At 38.8% G+C, this 21,273-nt stretch overlaps 1 protein-coding gene across 4 annotated transcripts in view; it reads right to left on the reverse strand.

Moving 5' to 3' along the window:
* The window catches only part of CARMIL1 (capping protein regulator and myosin 1 linker 1), a 318,049-nt gene that overhangs the window by 99,755 nt on the left and 197,021 nt on the right, over positions 1 to 21,273 (reverse strand). For all 4 annotated transcript variants that reach the window (XM_058555125.1, XM_058555128.1, XM_058555127.1 and 1 more), the window contains 6 exons: positions 17,371 to 17,440; positions 8,410 to 8,491; positions 7,555 to 7,654; positions 7,398 to 7,452; positions 2,467 to 2,639; positions 487 to 555 (listed from right to left, as the gene is read on the reverse strand). In XM_058555125.1, coding sequence (XP_058411108.1) covers positions 487 to 555; positions 2,467 to 2,639; positions 7,398 to 7,452; positions 7,555 to 7,654; positions 8,410 to 8,491; positions 17,371 to 17,440 — 549 coding nt within the window. The remainder of the gene's footprint in view (positions 1 to 486; positions 556 to 2,466; positions 2,640 to 7,397; positions 7,453 to 7,554; positions 7,655 to 8,409; positions 8,492 to 17,370; positions 17,441 to 21,273) is intronic.

A 21,273-nucleotide genomic window follows, 5' to 3' on the forward strand; every position in this document is an offset into this window, starting at 1 on the left:
TAATAATTGCAGACTTTGGTTACTAAGGTAATAAAAAAGCCTTTTACAGGAATGAGACAAGTTAGCCCTGGGCTTGCCACTCATCAATTTCATTTTTATTTTCTGGACCTCAGCCTTCTTTTCAGCAGTGCATTCAAAGTTGTCGTTATGGGCAAAAAAGCAAGACCTAGTGGAAAGAGATCGTGAAACCACAAGGAGAAGGAAGCAAGGCAACCATTGTATGGCCCCTCCCTCATGATCTTATTTAATCCTCACAACAGGGTAGTGTCTTCAGAACAAGCATCTCTGCCCTCCTTTTACAGCTGCAGAAACTCACACCAGAAGAAAGTCAATGTCTTCCCAGGTCCCATGGGTGATTAGCAGTGGACTAACTCAGACCCAGATCTCCTGACTCCCAATCTATTACTCCTTTTATTACCCCACAGACAACAAAGACACCACTGGTTCCTCTGTATTTTGCCAGAAAGAAGTCCTAATTAAACTTACTTTTCCATGGCAACAGCTATATCTTGAAAGCCCTGGGCAGTAATGTTGTTCTTGTCCCATATTACAGTCCTGTTTGGAAACCAAATCACATAAAGGATCAGACACTTAGGAATGGAAGAAATGATTCTCCCATTGAAGATAAATCTCTCATAGGCAACACTGTCTAGGTATTTTAGTACAGGGGCATTACATCAGCAAGGAATAACGTTCACCTTTGTTTCAAACAAAGCAAGGAGTATTTCCCCCAATGTTATATTCTTAACATATTTACTGCTAAGTAGCATGAAAAAACCATACTTAAAAGCAACAGCACACATATTAATGTACCGTTAAGTTACCTAATGCTTCACTAGCCAGAAAACTCGAAAACCTGATTTCTCTGATAGTCTCCCAATAGTATTCTAAGTATTCACCGCTGAGGCTGAAGCTATTTACAAAAGATGCTAAACAGTCTCACATCCAACAAAAAGAATTTCAGGCACTGAGACTTTTTCCATTCTAAACAACTAGAGGGAATCTTGTCATATTTTCTTATGTTTTCATCATTGCCCTGAGACAGTGTGATCAGCAGCCCCAGGAACTTTGCTCAGTCTGCAGGCAAAACTTCAGTTACTAAAAATAGGAGGTTGTTTACTTTTGAAACACAAAATCTATTTTGGAAGAAAAGTATTATTTCACCTTCAGAATGTGAATACTTCGGAGGTATTTTAGGATTTGTCAAATCACCTGACACATGAAACGGCTTTTATTTGTCAGAATGATCCCGGTCTCACAACCTCTAACTGCCTTCCCCTCCTAATCTCAGTGACCTTCTCCACATACACACCGACCTTCAAAGAAACTGCTGCAGCTTTTGGCTTTCAGATTCATTTAGACAAAAGGTTCAGACTCTGTCTTATGTTAGAGAGCACAGGAAACAGCAAGAAAGAGCCCTTGAAGGGCAATGTGGATCAACTCTTCATTGACCACACTGCTGGGCTAGGTGGCAACCCGGCTCTCTCAGAATGAAGGATGATAACGTGGTCACCACATAGCTAGTCCTTATAAAAAGCGATTACTACATTGCTACTCCTTAAGAAAAGTGGCTACCACATAGCTAGCCCTTATAAAAAGCAATTACTACATTGCTACTCCTTAAGAAAAGTGGCTACCACATAGCTAGTCCTTAAGAAAAGTGGTTACCACATAGCTACTCCTTAAGAAAAGTGGCTACCACATAGCTAGCCCTTATAAAAAGCAATTACTACATTGCTACTCCTTAAGAAAAGTGGCTACCACATAGCTAGTCCTTAAGAAAAGTGGTTACCACATAGCTAGCCCTTATAAAAAGCGATTACCACATTGCTAGTCCTTAAGAAAAGTGGTTACCACATAGCTAGTCCTTAAGAAAAATGATTACTACACAGCTAGTCCTTAAGAAAAGCCATGCTTGGGAAGCACTATGGATGAAAACTGCTAAACAGAACAGTTAGCACCCAGTATGAACTTGCCCTTGACCAGTGGATCCCCTGGGTTTTAAGTCTTTATATTGGCAGGAGTGGGGAGGGGAAGATAAGACGTTGGGCTCACAGCCAAGTACAGTGAAGCCCCTTGTGTTATTCCTTCAGTCTTTCCAGCTCAGCTCGTTTGGCACTGCCTACAAAACCCTCCTGCTGCTCACTGCCTTTCCCCACACATCAGTCAGCTGTTGACACTAATGTGAAGCAGGACACTGCAACAGTTCTCAGTCAGATTTTACCTCACAATGGAAATCTTTAAGACAACAGTTTGAAGGAATCACTATGTCTAAATTTGGGAACACCCTCCCCCGTATTTTGACAAAAGACTTTAAACTGTCGCCTCTTCTTCCCAGCTGGCCTCACGGGAAGCTCCAGCCCACTCGGGCACAGCCGCTCTCCAATGCTTGCTGGTCAGAATCATTTCCAGGCCTGGCTTAGAACACGTGTCCACTCCTCACGACTGAATGCCTGACCTGCGTACCTGAGCTTGGTGTTGATCTGCAGTGCTTTGGCCAGCATCTTGGCTCCCATGTCCCCCATTCCATTCCCACTGATATCCACTTTGGTCAGGGAGGTGTTGCTTCCCAGGGCGTTGATGATGATGGTGACCTCAGTCTTGAGTTTCGAGTCCGCCAGGGACAAGGACTGCAGAGGCTGTGGAGGGAACAGAGGCAGTGCTCACACAGTCTCATCACAGCAGCTGCCACCCTCAATGACCCATTCCGTGGAGAATCACTGAGGGGAGGCACCCACACACACAAGTGTCTGATTTTGAAACTTCTGTCTAAAAGAACCTGATGAGTGGGACCTGAAGGTTCTGGCATAAAATGGACCTGTGGAATCAAACATGGAGAGCTTGTGTTTTAATGCTGAATACCAGCCACCTCTCTTCTAATGGAAGCCGTGGGAAGATACCTAGAGTGGCAGATGGCAGCTCTTTCGAAGTGAAAGATGGGAAGAAATAAATTAAAATACTACACAAAAATTTCTGAGCTTCAGTATGGCTATACAATCCCTTTTTGTCCATTTTATTTCTAAGGAAGGTGAAATGACATCTTAAAATACTAGTAGAGGCCAAATGCAAAATGAAAACCAGCCAAGATAATAGCTGACATTTATTGAACACTTATTATGTTTAACCACTGTTTAAGCTTTTTATGTGTATTTATCCATTTAATCCTCCCAGTAACCCAATACTTAGGTATTATTACATTAGGTATTGTTATTCCCATTTCCAAAGTGAGAAATGGAAAGCTTAAGTGACTCAAGCAAGGTCACACAGAAAGTAGCTGAACTGGAACCACACAATTTGTTCCAAATTTTGCACTCTTAACCCCAATACAACATTGCCCCTATTAGCTTATCCTAGATCTTTTTGATTATCACTCTTAGCTTTATCTTATAAGCACCAATCAGAAGACATACCTACAATTCAAAAAAAAGAAAAAGTCAAATGCGTGTAACCTTTATATTACCATAGGCTGTACGGCGAATCCAAACCAACCCACTCACTGTCCATTTAAGCCCGAGACTGAAAGCCACTTGGCCTGGAAGCTGGTTTTGTTTGGCCTGCACAGTATCTGACAAAAAAAATGAATAGTACTCCCTACTTACCCCCAGCTCACTTTATTTGTTTATGTTGCCCTCCTGGCCCTGTGGACATTGGAATTTGCAATCCTTGATTTCAGCCATAACTGAATTAATGAAGTGGTAAGAATTCCAGGACTTGAAGCAATGTGGCTCTAAAAGTCAGATTTCAGACTTCCCTGGGGAATCTGGATGTCTTCTGGGTTGCTCGAGATGTTCTATATTGGCCCAGCCATACTAAACAATTCTATATGCTTATTCCATAAGCAGTTCTGACATTACAGGGAGCTGGATGCTGGAAGCAGCTTCTAGGGTCATCTATGACCAGGTTCCACAGTGGCCTGTGGGATTGGGGTTCTCAACATATGCCTGGGGGTCTGTATGACCCACGCACAAAGCCTGAGGTGTATGTGTGTTCACTCAACCACTGAACTTTGACTTCCAAAGGAACACCTGTGTGAGGCTCATCTGCCCAATGGCTGAAGGAGGCAGGATGAGGGTGCTGATGGTTTCAAGACTCAGACATCCACAAAGCAGCATTATGCGTTTGGTTATAGTTTTACCAAGTGACGACACTTATGTCCTCATTGTCCAAATTTGACCACCTTTCTTAACTTATTACATCTATGGTAAAATCAAAAGGTAATATTATATTAATTAGAATCAAGTCTTTAAAAGTTAAATGGTGCTTAAGGCAATTAAAACTTCAGCCAAAAAGCCTGCATATGCCTAGACTCAGGCAGGTTGAGTGAAGGTGCTTCAGTTTTCTTAAGCTCCCACACTCAAGTAAATGGGAAACACTTAACTAAAAATGCTACAGACTCAGAAAACTTAACGTTTTAAATAAAAACAAATGCAATGTTGCTTTAATAAAAAGCTTTAATTGCATCTCTCGTCATTTCAACCATCTCTATTCAACTACTACAAAAATGATATATTATGGCTGCTTCTGAATACTGGAAAACTACCAAGTCTCCAAGCTAGTGAGCACCAATTCCAGTACTGTACTCAAACTCTAATACACCCCAGTTAACACTTAAAAATAATGGGCAGAGTCATTAATGCCAACAGAACAGCCTGAATTGCACGCATATTTATAAGGTCATCCCTTCTTGATTTATTGCACTTCCGTGTAACATGACTATTTGAAATCTTACTATTTCTTTTCATAGCTGAACGTGCTTACGCTGAGATTCTGTCTCCTTGTTACAGGCACTCCCAGGAGAAACACACTCTGCTCCATTGGTTACAACACGGGTTTGCATGTAATACTTTCAAACAAGAGTCCCCGTACTCTTGGCCCCTCAATATTACCATCCCACAACTCTGGGCGCAGCAGCCTGACAACCACTGTCTAGGGTTGAAGGCGATGTCTAGGTTTTCCAACTGAACGTCACGTGCAATACCAGGTAAATAAAGTATTCCATGGACTGTCAAAGAACAAGCTTTACAAACACAAGGTCAGGGTGGAAAACGCAAAAACAGAATTTTATAGGTGTAAAAACCTTTAAAAGAATAAAACAAAAAATGAGCCCAACTGCGCCAGTTTTTGGTAGAATTTTTATAGTCACAAGACGCAATTCCTAATCATTTTAAATTGTTTTGTACATTACTGATTCAGAAGTAGAAAAAAAACAGAAGGTAATTGCTTTTTGAAAAAGCTACCTACTTTTCAGTGACATGAACATAAACAGCTTTTCACTGTATATTAATTATTAGCAGCACACTACTCAAACTTAGAACTTCACAGAATTCACATTTATATAGCAAACTTTACCATCTGCAAATATGTTTTTAGGTGTTTTATTTTTATTTATTTATTTATTTTTTTATAATTCTATTTATTTATTTGTTTCCCCCCAAAGCCCCAGTAGATAGTTGTATGTCATAGCTGCACATCCTTCTAGTTGCTGTACGTGGGACGCAGCCTCAGCATGGCCGGAGAAGCCGTCAGTGCACGCCCGGGATCCGAACCCGGGCCGCCAGCAGCGGAGCACACACACTTAACCACTAAGCCACAGGTCTGGCCCTAGGTGTGTTTTAAATATCAAGATTATCTTTAAGTGACAGACTTTTAAAATTATAGAAACAGAGTTTGAAGACCCTTGTGTAATAAGCAAAAGATGAAATTAAGAAATATGTTTTTCATAAAATATATAATTTTCCTAAAATATGTACTAAGAAACAAATATTTAGGTATGAATATTAAACATGATTCTGCAATAGTAACTTTCCCCGACCTCTTAAAACTGGGCCAATACCGGGAAATCAGAAACTCAAATAAAGCAGGGTAGTATAAAGTCAAATTAAATATGTAAAACAAACAGCATAAATTCTGAAAGGTATAAACTACATTCCAATTATCCCCCCCCCTTTTTTTTGGTGAGGAAGATTAGCCCTGAGCTGACATCTGTTGCCAATCCTCCTCTTTTTGCTGAGGAAGATTGCCACTGGGCTAACATCTGTGCCCATCTTCCTCTACTTTTTATTTATGTGGGACCCCTGCCACAGCAGGGCTTGATAAGCGATGTGTAGATCGATGCTCAGATTCCGAACCTGCGAACCCTGGGCCGCCAAAGCAGAGCGTGCGAACTTAACCACTATGCCACCGGGCCAGCCCCATGCCCCTAATTTTAATAATCCAGTAAAAACGTAACAAAATATGGGGTTTATTAGCAAATGAGGACAAAGAGAAGTGTGTGAATTCATTAAATAATAATGAGTTTCCTTTCTTGCCCACAGGTTGGAAATTACATCCACACAATGAAAAGGCAGCAGAACAGAATTTTCTCTTGCCCTCCAGACCAGAGCCCCACAAAGAGGTGTGGGCAAGGAGAAGCAAGGAAAAGTTTCAGTCTCCATCTCTCCCGGCACCTTAGATTTCTCAGAAAAATTAGCTTACACTTAAAATAGAATTTGCTATTACCGTATGAATTCAAAAGGAAAAATGATACTTTTTAAAAATGTGACATATCTCACATGATTAATATAGGAAATCACTCTCATGACCTACAGAAGTAGCTATCACAGAACATGAATAATGTGAATCTTCACAGTAGGAATACAAATTGATTTGGATTTTAGGAACCGTAAAAGCTGAGTTTGGTGGCCAAATAGGACTAACCTAGGAAAAGGACAAAATCTTAAAGAGCAGCAGTAAAATATAAGGTGTGAAACACCAGGTTTCAATTAAAGGAATTAATGGTAGAGGGCTTCTTGCTTTGTCCATAAAATATCTTTCTTTTTTCTACTGCATTTTAAAGGGCAGCAAAATAGGATACTGTCTGGAATTAAATTTATTTACCCTGAACCAATTCTTGGTCAGAAGCAACTAAAAAGGATAAAAATATAAGGATTACTAGAGCTTAAGAAGCAATTTAAGATGGGGGACAACTCTCCTAGTCTCTTATAATTCGGCATAATTATTAGACAAAATTCAAATTAGCAATATGATGTTTCTCAGCATGATATAAGATCATAAAGTCAACTGGATTGTAAAAATTCATGCCTGCAGATTAGTGTATTAGCTGAAGTCAGGAAAGAGTAAGATTTATTAAAAGATGAGCTTGAGTCAATTTATACTTCTTTTCATCTATTACAATCTTCCTTTAATTAGTGATGAGTTGAATGAAGAGTAAGTAAATTTTCAATACATTCTATAACTGTACTAAAGCATAAATATTTATCCCATTTTAAATAACAATAGAAAATGTATATGTAGATAAAATTATCTGAAAGCATATCAGCATTAACTAAGTAGAAATAATTAGTAAGAATGGTAACAAACAAAAGATTTTAGGCAAAAGTTTTTAGAATAATACTCACTGATTCTTCATCTTGAATCATCTGTACTAAGTTGTCCAACACAGGTGTCAGATTTCTAAAGAGATTTTAAAGATGTGGACAGTGGAATCAAATCAAAAGCTTTCAGAAGGCTGGTTATTTTCATCATTGTCATATAAAAAAAATTCAAAACTCTTACTTGGATTTCATATTATTAAAATTTTTGCCTAATGCCAGGTGTTGTATTGATCTGTTTTTACTGAGCCACACTATTAAGGTAGATAGGTCAGATTCTAAACCTGGAAAGAATCAGAGCAGTGGAGAATTAAAACACATGCGTATAAATGGATTTTCAGCGGGAACACAATTAAGCAAAAGTGACATGCAGTTGGATGATTTTCCTGAGGGCCCTGGGATTCTAATCTTTTATTTTCAAAGGAACTTTTTGCTCTCTTTTCATATCCTATTATTTCACAGGGATAAACTCATTCTCTACAAAGACTTATCTAAATCTCTTATACAATCAGTGGCTAAACAAAGTCAGCAAGGATTACGAATGAATAATGGCAGAGCGCTTTACATCTTCCCACCACTCTGTGAGGGAAGATTCCAACATATTGTTCACTGGTAAGTAACTGTAGCTGTCCATGCAAATTTAACAGGTTCATACTCACATGCTACTATAATCAGCAGAAGAGAAGCTAATGAAATAAGCTTCTGAATAAAGAAACAAAGGTTCAATTTTATTATCACCAAGAATGCAAAAGGTTGGACTCAGATCTTTAACTTTGTCAATGTACTGATTATATATTTTTTCAACTAATTTGTTTTACTGCATAGACCTTGCATTTTTGGCCATGGAATTAACTTAGTAAGACTTTGGCACAGATTTATTCTATAAATAAACTCTATTGTTAAATTAAAAAGTCCTATTAGTCAAGAAGTAAAATAACATTTTTATTAAGGTGTTATCTAGATTGCACTAGAAGATTATTTTTGCTTTACTAATTTGCTTCAAATAATGTTCCTATTTCTTTTCTGATTTCTGACTTACCATTGTCAGAGATGTCTAAGCTGGTGATGTTGTGGATTTCAGCGATGCAACCTTCTAATACTTGTGCACCTCCCGATCTCAGCTAGGGAAACACAAACCAAATACAAGGTAAAGTCTTCACCTATTGGAGGTGTAACCAAAAGATTAATAATAGGAGATACAGTCTTAAACTCAGTACCAAATAAAAAGTGGAAACTTATCAACTCCAAAAAAGCTACCATCAATGGTAAAGAGCCAACCACTAGTCATTTCTGCTGTTTCCCATACCACATAAATCCAAAAGTTATTAGAAAAAGAACCAAAAAAAGATGGAGACCACCCAAGGTCCCCATTGGCCAAGTCTGTCAACCCATAAGAATTTTCTTCACTTCTGACTTTTGGAAATCCAATGAATCTCTTTATAAATGAGAAAATGTGACTACTTGATTATTACAGATTTCAAGGTATAACTCTCAACCAAGTATCACCAAAACAACCAAAGGAGACAATCAAGACTAATTTTGAATGTCAACCACTTCAGAAAGGACTCGTCCTTAACTGTCCTACAGAAATGGTGTGAGGTCTCACTGTTACACAGCAGGTAGTAAATAGTTGCAGGCGATTACAAAATGATTTGTACAAACTCACTGAGCCACAGAAGAAGATTTTAGATTAATCTAAAACATTTTTAGGGCCGGCCCCGTGGCTTAGCGGTTGAGTGTGCGCGCTCCACTGCTGGCGGCCCGGGTTCAGATCCCGGGCGCGCACTGACGCACCGCTTCTCGGGCCATGCGGAGGCCGCATCCCACATACAGCAACTAGAAGGATGTGCAGCTATGACATACAACTATCTACTGGGGCTCTGGGGGGAAAAAATAAATAAAATCTTTAAAAAAAAAAAATAAATAAAATAAAATAAATAAAACATTTTTATTGTGGTTGACTTGTAGCAAAACTAAGAGTGAATTGTTAATCTTGTCTCATTACCTAATTTATGCCAAAATGAAAGGCAACCTATAAAACACAGTATTTTTCATCTTTTCCCATGAAACCAAAAGCACATTTTACAGAGGTCAGAATATCTTTTTGTTTTCCATTCAGCGACTATTTGAGTCTCTACTATGTGTAAAGCATTGTGCAGGATGCAAAGTTTCTAACCTGTGGCCCCTTTGCTCGAACTTACTGTCTAATAAGGGAAAAGAAACTACTCTTTACTGGGAACCTAGTATGTTACCAAGGAACATAGTTGTTTCTCAATTCACTTAAGAAAATTAAAATTTATATAAACTTCTATACCAAATTTATAATACAAGATGCTACTTTCTACTTGTGCAAGTTTTGATGTTAGAATTTAAAGGATTGTTATTTCACTATTTTAGATGCAATATTTTTATGGTAACCTGGCCCAAAACCTACCAATTTCCCTGGCTGCTTGTACGTTAAGCAGAGTTTTGCACAGATCTTTGAGACTGCTCTTTATTCAGAAGTATGGCAGTTGATATGTTTAAATTCAGCCTTTCGTACTTTTTAAGGTGACAGCAGATTACTCTGAGGTGTCTGATGTGAACTCTGAAGGTGAGTGTCACTCAGGCAGACCTCCCCAGGAGGCTGGTCTACATACTCCAGGGAAACCAAGACCAACTGACTCCACAGCTGAAGGGCTTCTAACCCAGTGTGGCCAGCTATTGCCAAGAGTGAGTAGGCCCCTTTCACTACACTTTGTTGTTTTCTCAGGAGCTCTCCAGCTTACCCAAATGCTCCACCAAGCCCATCTTATCACACTACCTCTAGACCGTCCCTACCACCGTGCTACTCAAAGCGTGGTCCATGGATTGGTGGCAGTCTGCAAAGTTTGTTACAGGCTTGAGATAAAATAAGTATAGAAATTGACTATAAATATTTTAGAAACCTTAGTAATAACAATTTTAGGTCTGTTGCATCTAATAATAAAAATTGAGGGCTTGTATTTTTTGTCTTTTTAAATCTTCCAGTAATTCATTTTTATTATATTTTTGCAAAAGTATTGGTTTATGACAGATTAGAAATTAAAAGAAAAAGCAGGTTCTTCACCACAAATAGTTTTGAGAAGCACTGCTCCAGATCACAGCTTGTTACAAGGCGAAGAAGTGAATGTGCATGTGACTGCATCAAAGTTACGGCAAGAAATGATTTAGGCAAACACTTCAAGGAAATAATTTGATTTTCAGAGCATGACAAAAATTATGCTTTTGAGAAGATAAACATAAGTGCACAAGTCTTGACAATTTCATTATTTGCTGTTAGTGATTTCTCTGTTGAAAACTAAAATTTCTACAAGAAAATTTGTACTTTCTATTATAAAGTACAGTAAAAATATTCCATTTATGGATATGGAAAATATAGGTGACATTTAAGTGCTCAATTCTGTTTATTTTATAAATACTCTTGATTATATTATATATATTATATATTATAAATATATTTATAGCATATACCATAAAACTAACATTATTCAATTGTTAAAAAATAATCAAATATATCAAGATATGCTAATTTATTGATTCATAAAGTACTTACACAATGGCCAAGCTAAGGAAAGCCCAAGGAGAAAAAACAAAAAACATTATCAGCAGTAACCAGACTAAGAATAGAGAAGCTAAAGTTTCTATCAATACCCAATGTAAAAAAGCAAAGAGTCAGAAAAAACACTTCCAACTAAAATTTGTTCCCAAAACGAAAATCAAAAATTTAAATAAGAAAATAACTGATCTTCAGTTACCAAGAACATTCGATTGAATTCATAGGTTATTAGATGCCTAAAATTCCCCAAAAGATAAAGCTTTCCTAAAACAGTAAAAGCTTTTCCATTACTGTAAATGAAAATCCTTTTAAATGAATTTGCATAATTAGAGGCTGTGTCTGCATGTGTGCATGTAAAACTGGTTTTTAAATTACCCTCATTTGGATCCCACACACTAGCATTATTTAAAAGAAAGCAAGATCAAAGAGGAGTAAATGCAACTGAATCACTGAATACTTTTTCAATGTTAAAAATAAAATCACATTTCCTCTAAGAGAGAAGTATCCTCTCATTTAAGGAGGATGTTACTCCCGTTCTAAGAGAATAGTTATATTTAACATTCAAATATCCATAATGGGGACAAGAGAAGCTAAGACACTGAAATCTAGACAGAACTTTTAATAATCTATTTTCCTTCCTCAAGATCACTTGCCATTTAAAAAGATGTGGCAAATATTACAAGTTTAAGTATAAAATAACCCTTCAAATTATCACTTTTCTTCTATTGGGGTTCCAATTTTAATTTTTAAAAAAACAGTTTTTATTCTGAGAAATTTTCTCACACAAAACTGTGAATATTGTAGGTTTCTCCAAGGACAAAAAATGGTTTGACACGATCCAGCTGAAAATGTCCTCTTGCTAGCAGTGTTTGATGCCAAAAGGCAATTTAAGAAAAATACATTTTTCTTAAGAAAATCTAAGAAAAATATATACAAATACAGTCATTTCCAAGGTTCAATGGTTGCAGATATTATATTGCTTCGTATATGCTTCCTGTGGGGAAACAGTTTCCGTCTTGCATTCCATACTCAGCCTAATAGGAAAGTGATACATGAAGGGAACAGCAATGACGCCCAACACACAGAGCAAACCTGCCTTCTCACCTCAAAACTGGTTGAATGACTATCAAACTGAATGAATTGCCTCACAAGTTTCTATTCACTTGCTGCATACACATTTAAATGCATACACATACACAAGCATCATTACACATTTTAATATCTGGTGCTCTTTTTCTACTCATCATCAAAGCACTTGGCAACGAATCATGGAATCATGTGCAGGAACATTTCCCCTTAAAAGAACTAACTCCCACATCCAGACCTTCAACCAATCCTCAGCTATAATTAGCCTTTGCACCTTCTCTGCAGTATCAGAAATTTTTCTCTCTCACTTGGAAGGAGATTAAGCTTGAAGAATTCAGTTTTAGCACTTCTCTAGCCTTCTCTTAAAATAAGACTATGAAGCAATAAGATTTTTAAAAACAGGCCAGAATGCATAGATCCACTGCCTCCTCTCAGGTAGATGAGCACATGAGGAGAATACATACAAATGCCATCACTACCATAACATAAAACAGTCTTGAAACTTTTCTTCTAGAACTAACCTTGAGGGCAATGGAACACACACATTTCTTTGAACATCTGCACAGATACTAAGTCCTTACCCTTTGAGAGTGAATTAGGATCAACCACCGGCCTTTCAGAGGCAAGTCTGGCCAGAGAAGATAATAGCATTTTGTGTCAAAAATCAAGTGTGACTATAAATTGATGAGACTAATTCTTCTTGAAAGATTTAAAATAGCTTTGAAGGCAATTCCAAAAAACGTTTTAGTATAGAGAGAATATTTTAAAGCTTTTAAACAAAAATTTTTAGAAAGGCAATACCAACCTATGTAGTAATTTCTAAGATTCAAAATAAGGCTCCTATATAGTAATCCTCTTCCTCCTCCAAATAAGGGCTCCCATGTGCTAGGCTCAGCATTGTGCCCAGTACTATCCCCACAAACTATTATAATCCCATTCCGTGGGTTAGAAACAAAGGCTGAAAGAAGGGGAAGTCATTGGGCCGGCCCTGTGGCTTAGTGGTTAAGTGTGCGCGCTCCACTGCTGGCAGCCCGGGTTCGGATCCCGGGCGCACACCGACGCACCGCTTCTCCGACCATGCTGAGGCCGCGTCTCACATACAGCAACTAGAAGGATGTGCAGCTATGACATACAACTATCTACTGGGGCTTTGGGGGAAAAAAATAAATAAATAAAATCTTAAAAAAAAAAAGAAGGTAAGTCACTTGACAAGCCAAGTGGCTGAGTCAGGTTTCAAAGGGGGCCTTTTTGATTCCCAAATGCCCACTCTTTGCTATGTCACCCTTTTGCCTCCCATGACTACTCTGAGTCATGTTTTTACAGAAAAAACTTACTCCTTTTTGGTACTACAAGACCAAGGGAAAGAAAAATAAATGCTAATATAATTAATATGAAACATCTTAAGGAACACAAAAGTTTTTTCTCTAACTTATTTGTAAATGTAAGGTTAATTTCAGTACCTCTTAGCTTAGCCCTCACAGATCCAAAAGAATACAGCCCCGTATTCTGGATTTAAGTTTCCAAATAACAATGGTGTTTGTGTTGTAGGAAAGCAACTCCATAATTTATATACCTGCAAGGTACAGTTTTTTAATAGCATGAGGTGTTAAATCTCCTCTCTCATTCAAACTGATGAATGTGAAATGCCTCTTTCAGGGGAATACAGAAATACCCCGAAATACTACAAGGACAACTCACCAGGAAAGGTGAGAACGAAGAGCAAAGGAACTAGCATATGGTGGAAATAAAAATAATTTGCTTAAGCAAAGTTATTCTAAGCTTCTCATCTAGATTTTCAATTCCAACGTCAAGGTTACCTTCCTCTGTTTTCTCAATAAACTCAACCACCATCTTAGATGATGATCATTTACTTTCCATGACACCCATAAAAACTTTTATTTTAAAATTAATCAGTGGACAGTAGTTGTTTTATAATAAAATTATCTATTTATAAATATAAAAAGACTTCAAAAGGTATTTCACATTGGTCCCTCGCTTCCATGGCCTGGGTAGACCGTGTAATAGAGGCATCTGTAGGACGTGCTGAACTCATCCAGTGCCCACATCAGAAACTGCCCACTATTATGCCTCAGACATTTGACTCCTTTCTGGTCTGTCAGCCCCTCATCTTGAGTAAGTCATCCCTGTGGAAATGATTTTCCAAGATGATTATTGGTGTCAGGGAGAAGTTTGACTCCCCACCACCACAGGTGGGGAATTTAACTGATCATCAGAGGAGGTTAAGTTCTAAATTCTTCCATGATTTTGACTGGCATGGTATGAGTAGAGAACATTATGTCTACTACCGTGGCTACATAGAGAATGAACAGAAAAAAATATACATATGCATAATTTTAAACTTCTAAGTTAGTGAAAGCTTTTTTCTAAGAGGATTACATAAACTCTGAAGTACGGAATGATTAAAGAACAGCAGTTAATACTCAAAGTGCCAAGCATTCTATATGGATAATATCATAACCCCAAATACCTTTTAGGAGAAAGGTCTACTATATCATAGAGATGAGCAAAGTGGAACCTAGTTAAATTTGGACATCTAGCCCTAAGAAAAAACAGGTGGAAACAAAATGTGACAAGACACGTTAGTCTAGAAAAATAATTTTGTGTTTCACCAATTTTCATAAGCAGCAATATAACATGTGACTTTATAAATGTGGTCACCAGTACTGTGATTCAAGCTATAAGACGGTAAGAGAAGACGGTACTAAGATAGCTTAAGGGTTCCCCATCTCGGGCCGGCCCTGTGGCTTAGCGGTTAAGTGCACGCACTCCACTGCTGGTGGCCCAGGTTCGGATCCCGGGCTCACACCCACGCACCACCTCTCCGGCCATGCTGAAGCCGCGTCCCACATACAAAAACTAGAAGGATGTGCAACGATGACATACAGCTATCTACTGGGGCTTTGGGGGAAAAGAAAATAAAAATAAATAAAATTATTAAAAAAATAAAAATAAAATAAAATTTAAAAAAAGGGTTCCCAATCTCAACAGTATCATCTTATCATATAATCCATAAACGAATGGCCAAAATGAAGTCATACTAATAGGCAATACTACCATCAGAGAGCAATCATTTGATCTGAATTCCTATCTTATTAACAAAAAATTATAAAGGAAAAAGTTTACTAGCTGTTCAGCAGAACCATATGAAATTGCCAACAGTCTGCCATTTTTGACGGACAACAATGTCAGTTTCATACGCTTCACCTAATATAACTGTCGTTGGAAGTTATTCCCAATAGGATCCCAAAGGAGTTGAAAGAACAAGCTTCATAGCAATATAACACAGTGTTCCTTGGGCACATGACCCCATCAACTTATTTGAGAACAAAACGTCTAATCATACTTAATATCTAATAATTACCAGTATTATCAACAACGATCAGGAGAGCATACTTTCATTATGGCTCTGCCATTGGATTATTTCAGCTTCTTTAAACCTCAGTTTCCTCAACTATATGAATAGGAACCAGAGGATCACTTATGTCCATTCCAGTTTTGATCACAGAACTAAATGAAAGATGTTATATTGGTAGCAGTCATGATATTTAATCAGGATAGTAAAACCACATATAGGTCATTGCTAATTCAGAAGTTTGATCTAACAGAGCACTCAAGTTTATACCAACCTCCTTTTTTTTGATAGAATAGCCCTTCCAATCCCATTCTTCTTATTCCTCCTCTCATAAAAAAAAGTTTTTATTATCGGCATGGTCCCTCAAGAAAGTGCTGGTAAACAAATAACTAATTCATATTGCCAGAGTTGGTTTCTGTTTTATAGTCTATAAATAAAAAAGCATTGATTTTCACATGAAAATTTCACAATTAGGTTTATAGGATCTTTTTTCCCAAACAAAAAGACTAGCAACTCACACACAGTTGGTGTTCACCCCAGCTCAAAATTAATTTTAAAAATCCTGCGCTAACAATTTTTATGGTACGATTTCAAACTTGTCAGTTTCTAGAATTTTCAGAGAGGTAAAGCGTTAATCTTCAATATTTAGTGTTGGCTTGGAGCCTGGCATTTTGTTAGGAGCTAAGGGAAACACAAAACAAAGTAAGACACAAATACTGCCCTCCAGAAAGCTACAGCCTAGCTGGGAAAGCACACAGGAGCCAATTTAACAATTGTGCAAGGCACTATGTGGTCCAGTGACCAAGTGCATGTCACCATCACTAAGCACTAGACAACTAGAAAAGGACAAGATCGTAAAGGCCTGAAGCAGTCAGGGAAGAAATTTGACAGATGGACAGATAAACAACCTTTATGTGTACCAGACACTCTCAGCAGCACTTGTCAAACAAGAGCTCCTCTAAATTTCATAACAAGGTTATGGCACTAATATTGGCAGAGGCACTAATATTGTCTCCTTTTTATAGATGCAAAAATTCAGATTTAGCAATATCAACTAATCCATCCAGGATTGCAAACTTGGATCAAACCCTGAGAGTCTGATGCAGGTATGGAGGAGACTGGACCTGAGCTAGATCCTTGAAGAGAGCAAGGCCTTACAGAAGAAGAGGGACATGGTGAGAGTATGCCAGGAAGAGAGAACATCGGGCATAAAGGCCCAGGAATAGGAATGAAGAGACTTCCACCTCTGGCCCTGAGAAGAAGACACCAAGTTTGACATGTTGGGTAAAGTCAGGCTCCGAAGAGACTGGGTGGTTTGTACCTGGGTATTTTCTTACAAATGTAGAGGCTTTTAGTCTCAATTCTTCTCTGTGTTCATTGATAAGAAGTGTTTAGAATTGCTATAATTTTGAGAAGCATCTTAATTTTTCTGTTTTAAATCAAGATATTAAAAAGTAAAATTAATGACAAGACAGCCGTTCCCTTTCATACTCTCTAAATCCAAGTTAGGTTACACACACTTGTCCCTTGCAAGGAATGCTGTACGGTATACTTTTCATGACAGTAAAGCTAGTTGATGACTTTATATCTTAAGGCTTCATCATAGAATATTTAAGCAACCGGCACCCTTAAGAAGGGGGGAAAAAAGTCATTAAAAACACACTTGAGAAATATAAGGATGTACACCTGAAATTTATATAATGTTGTAAGCCAATGTTACCACAATAAAAAAAATAAAGAAAGAAATAAAACCACACACTTGAATGCTTTCTAAATGGTGTTCCGTGGCTGTCTGTAGATAAAACTCGCAAAATACAGAACATCAGAAACTTCTATAATGTGTGTTTTTCTGCTTCATTTAAAGCCTCTGGAGAATCACAGTAGCCTACTTTTTCCAGGAAAAAGACAAAGCAATTTTCAGGCTATTTTCTATTCTAGGATACAGTCTTAAAAGGTGTTCTTACCTCACAGTTGCTGAGATCAAGAGAAACCCCTTTCAAGTTGTGATTACAAGCCAGGCCCAACAACAGTGCTCTGAGGGGAGGAAACACACATTAGACACAAACTCCACACATCATGCTAAAAATTTGTAAGCACACTGAATAAAGCTCAGAGAAAAAAGAATGCCTTTTTCTTGAACCACAGGTCAAGCACCATCTCACTTTTTTAAATGCCAACTGCATTTCTGCCTCCCAAGAGCAGTGAAAAAAATGACACCACACATTCTTCTGTCTGACATGGAGCAGATCTATCATAAATGCAAAACCCAACAGGATTGCTATTCCTATGCAAATAAACTAACAGTACACCTAATTGCACACTGAAATTAAATTGTGTTCCTCATAGATCAATTCCCACCTGCATCTGTTTGAGAACACCTTTAATAATGTTTAGAATATTATTAGGCAATTGTTATTATAGTAGCGAAGTAAAGATGGTTTTCCCTAAGGACTACGTTAGCGAGGAAGTCAGGTTCCACAGTATTCCAGCACGCGAAATTCTATCTAGATGGGTTTACTGAAGGATCTACCGAGTGGGGATGGGTAAGGGTGTAAAGGCACTGGAGATAAGACACAAGTCTTGAGTTTGAGTCCAGGATCCTGCCTATCTGGCAAACCACATCACTGCTCTGAAAAGGAATGTTCTTATCAGCATATTAAGGAGACTGGACTAATCACTGGGATCTCATAAGGGAATGAATTGATTCTACTTTCCCGAGTCAGTCCTATAAAACCCAACATCATCGAGCAGGCTTGAAACAAAAGTTTCACACACGTACACACATCCATTAAATTACACTGAGAGGACAAAAGGCCCTCAACTAGGCCCTGTAAGGACTATGAAGATGAGCACAAGCGTGCTCCCGCTCTCAGGCAAAGGGAACAAGTATGTGTGCAAATAACTATAATACAAGGCAGACAGTAGTAAGCACTAGAGAGTGGAACCACGGCATTTGCGACCTAGGGGTGACTACCTGTTCTCAATGTTCCCCGGAAAAGGACCTCCACACAGCATACTCCAAAAATACCCCAGGGTAAGGGTGAGGCAGGAAGATAGGGAATTATTTCATGGCAAAGTCTCTGAGATTTTCCCCTTTCAGTGATTCTCTGGCCCCATCTCCCGGGAGAGAACCCCAGCAGTGGGCGTGCAGCACGAGAGCTTGGCTGCTTCCAGCTATGCAAACAACCCCTGTCGGGGAAAAAGCTGGAACAGAGTGCCCTGCTCCTCATGCCTTTAATTTAGCTCCCTAGTCCCTTCTTCCAAAACACTGCCCTATGACAAAGGCTGGGCACATCTCATCTGTGTATATGCTTCTGCTCAATTACTTAATAAATTGCTTCTCTTTTCCTAAAAAGTACTTTTTCCCTTTCTTTCTTGGGGGGAGTAATGAGCTGCTGAAATCACTTGATTGAGACTGAGAACCAAAAAGCCAGTCCTGAGGTCCCGGCTCTTACTAACAGTCGGGTGGCCCTAAGTATATCTCTTTCTCTCTGTGCCTCAGGTTCCCATCAGCAAAATGGGAGAGTCAGGACATTACCAAAGAGGTTCCTTTTATTTCTAATATATGCTGAGTTTCTAGGACTTAGCTACGTATTTAACATTGTATTTTTATAAAGCTTAGACGGAAGGAAAACGTTTCCTACTTTTCTGACTTGTAGATTAAGGCCAAGGAAACAAATGGTGCGCTTTCTGATATTTAACCATAGAAGGTTAATGATTAAGAGGTAAAGACTCATGAGACAATATAGGTAACCCCCAGAAACTGTCCTTAGTAAAATAAAACAAAGCAGAAAACTACAATAAAGCATACCAGGCACCGGGGGAAAACTCTATAGCAAGATATGTTATTTCTTTTAACCCAGTGATGGAAAAACTGCCTTAACAATCATCCTCTTGATCCTCAATCATTAGTGCAAAATTGGTTAAGAGAAGAATTTGTATTTAATTTCTCAGCTCTATGTGGGGAAAATACAAGATGCTAGTTATAATTTTGGAATATCACATTTAATAGGTTTATTAAAAATACTTGGCCAAGGGCACCGCCCGGTGGTGCAAGCGGTTAAGTGTGCGCGTTCCGCTGCAGTGGCCCGGGGTTCGCCGGTTCAGATCCCGGGCACACACCGACGCACCTCTTGTCAAGCCATGCTGTGGCGGCGTCCCATATAAAGTGGAGGAAGATGGGCACGGATGTTACCTCAGGGCCAGTCTTCCTCAGCAAAAAGAGGAGGATTGGCAGATGTTAGCTCAGGGCAGATCTTCCTCACCAAAAAAAAAAAAAAAAAAAAAAAAAAAATACTTGGCCAGGGATGTGGGGTTGGAGAGAAAAGGTACTACGTGGCAGGGAGGGAAGGAGGACACAGAGAAGAAGGGACAAGGGGAAGAGAAAGCGAAAGGACAAGAACGAGCAGTAAACAGGAAATTGCGAACCACTCTGAGTGACACTGGAGCAAGGAGCATCTTTGGGGCACACATGAACCGCACTATTGTGGAGATTTTAGGAAACACCAAGGAATGGTGGCACAATGTTCTTCAAAGCCTCTTGAAATACTTTAACATGGACTAAAACAGCCTCCAAGGAAAAACATAACTATGAAGTAAGCAGTTATATTCTCTGTACTGCTTTTGAAGAACCCCAAATTAAGAGGGAAACTTCTGCAAAATATTGTTATATCCAAACTTAAACTGTGACTCTCAAAAGAAGTTGCATTTCTTTAACTTATTCTCTTAAGGCTACTCATCCCCAACGCTTTAGGAAACAAAGGTCTCTCCATGCCCACCCCCTGTGCAGTGAAGCGAGGTGTGGGGTTAGGAACAGAACTGAGCCAGTGTCAGCTGGCTGACAGCGGCGGACGCTGCTATGTGCCTCCCCGAACCCCCTCAGCTGTCAGTCCTCTCTGGGGACTGCCTCTGCTGAAGAAAAGCACTTTGCCCAAGGTCATGTCTCCTTCCAAGGGCAGCCTATATCCAAGGACCAATCAACATAGGGATATAAAGGCCCAGCCTCCTCATCCCAACTCAGGACAACTCTGTGAAGGGCCAATACAGCAACATAGTTCCCATGGGGTGGGCAGAGGCCTTCATTACAAAGGCCTCTCACTTCAACATCCCCTCGGTCCCATCCTGCTTTCTTCCCACCTCTTCCTCCACAGGTGGGATTCCAGGAGCACTTTCCAATAAATACCCTACATGCTAATCTCCATCTCTAAGTCTGCTTCCCAGGAAGCCCAGCCTGCGACAGTGAGTTCTGACAAATTACTTAGCTTCTCTGAGCCTCAAAGTCCACAGCTGTGAAAAAGAGATAACGATACCCTCCCTCCCACAACTGTTGTCAACACTGCAGATGACAGTCTCTATATAAGTACCCAGTTCGGTGTCTAGCTTAGGGTAGTGCTTTGCAAGTTCCCTTCCATCCCCACTCCCACACAGGCAAACCCGAGCACCTCAGTTCTGTTACAACTTTTCAAATTACAGTATTACACAAATGTACATATGGAATTTTGTTTACAGAATCTTCAGCCATGAAGTCTTTTGCCTCACAGTAACATTTTTGCTGAATAAAACACAGACCTGAAGAGACTAAACATTCACATAAATAACAACACGTCACAAGATTTAACACAAAATAACTGAAGTAGAACACTTAAATAAGTTTATATCTATCATAAAGTATAGTAAATCCAATGTTGTTGTGGTGTAGACTATTCTATAAAATCAGTTACGCTAACCAACAAAGAGCCACTCTATATTTTACTGGGATCAACAACATTGAAAGAATTAGAATACCGTGTACCTATCAATAAAATTATTTTAAACATGCTAACCTCCCACTGATACACTATGAGGGCAAGGATCAATTCTGGTTTTGC

The sequence above is a fragment of the Diceros bicornis genome, chromosome 14 (assembly GCF_020826845.1).
Source record: "Diceros bicornis minor isolate mBicDic1 chromosome 14, mDicBic1.mat.cur, whole genome shotgun sequence".
Classification (NCBI taxonomy): domain Eukaryota; kingdom Metazoa; phylum Chordata; class Mammalia; order Perissodactyla; family Rhinocerotidae; genus Diceros; species Diceros bicornis.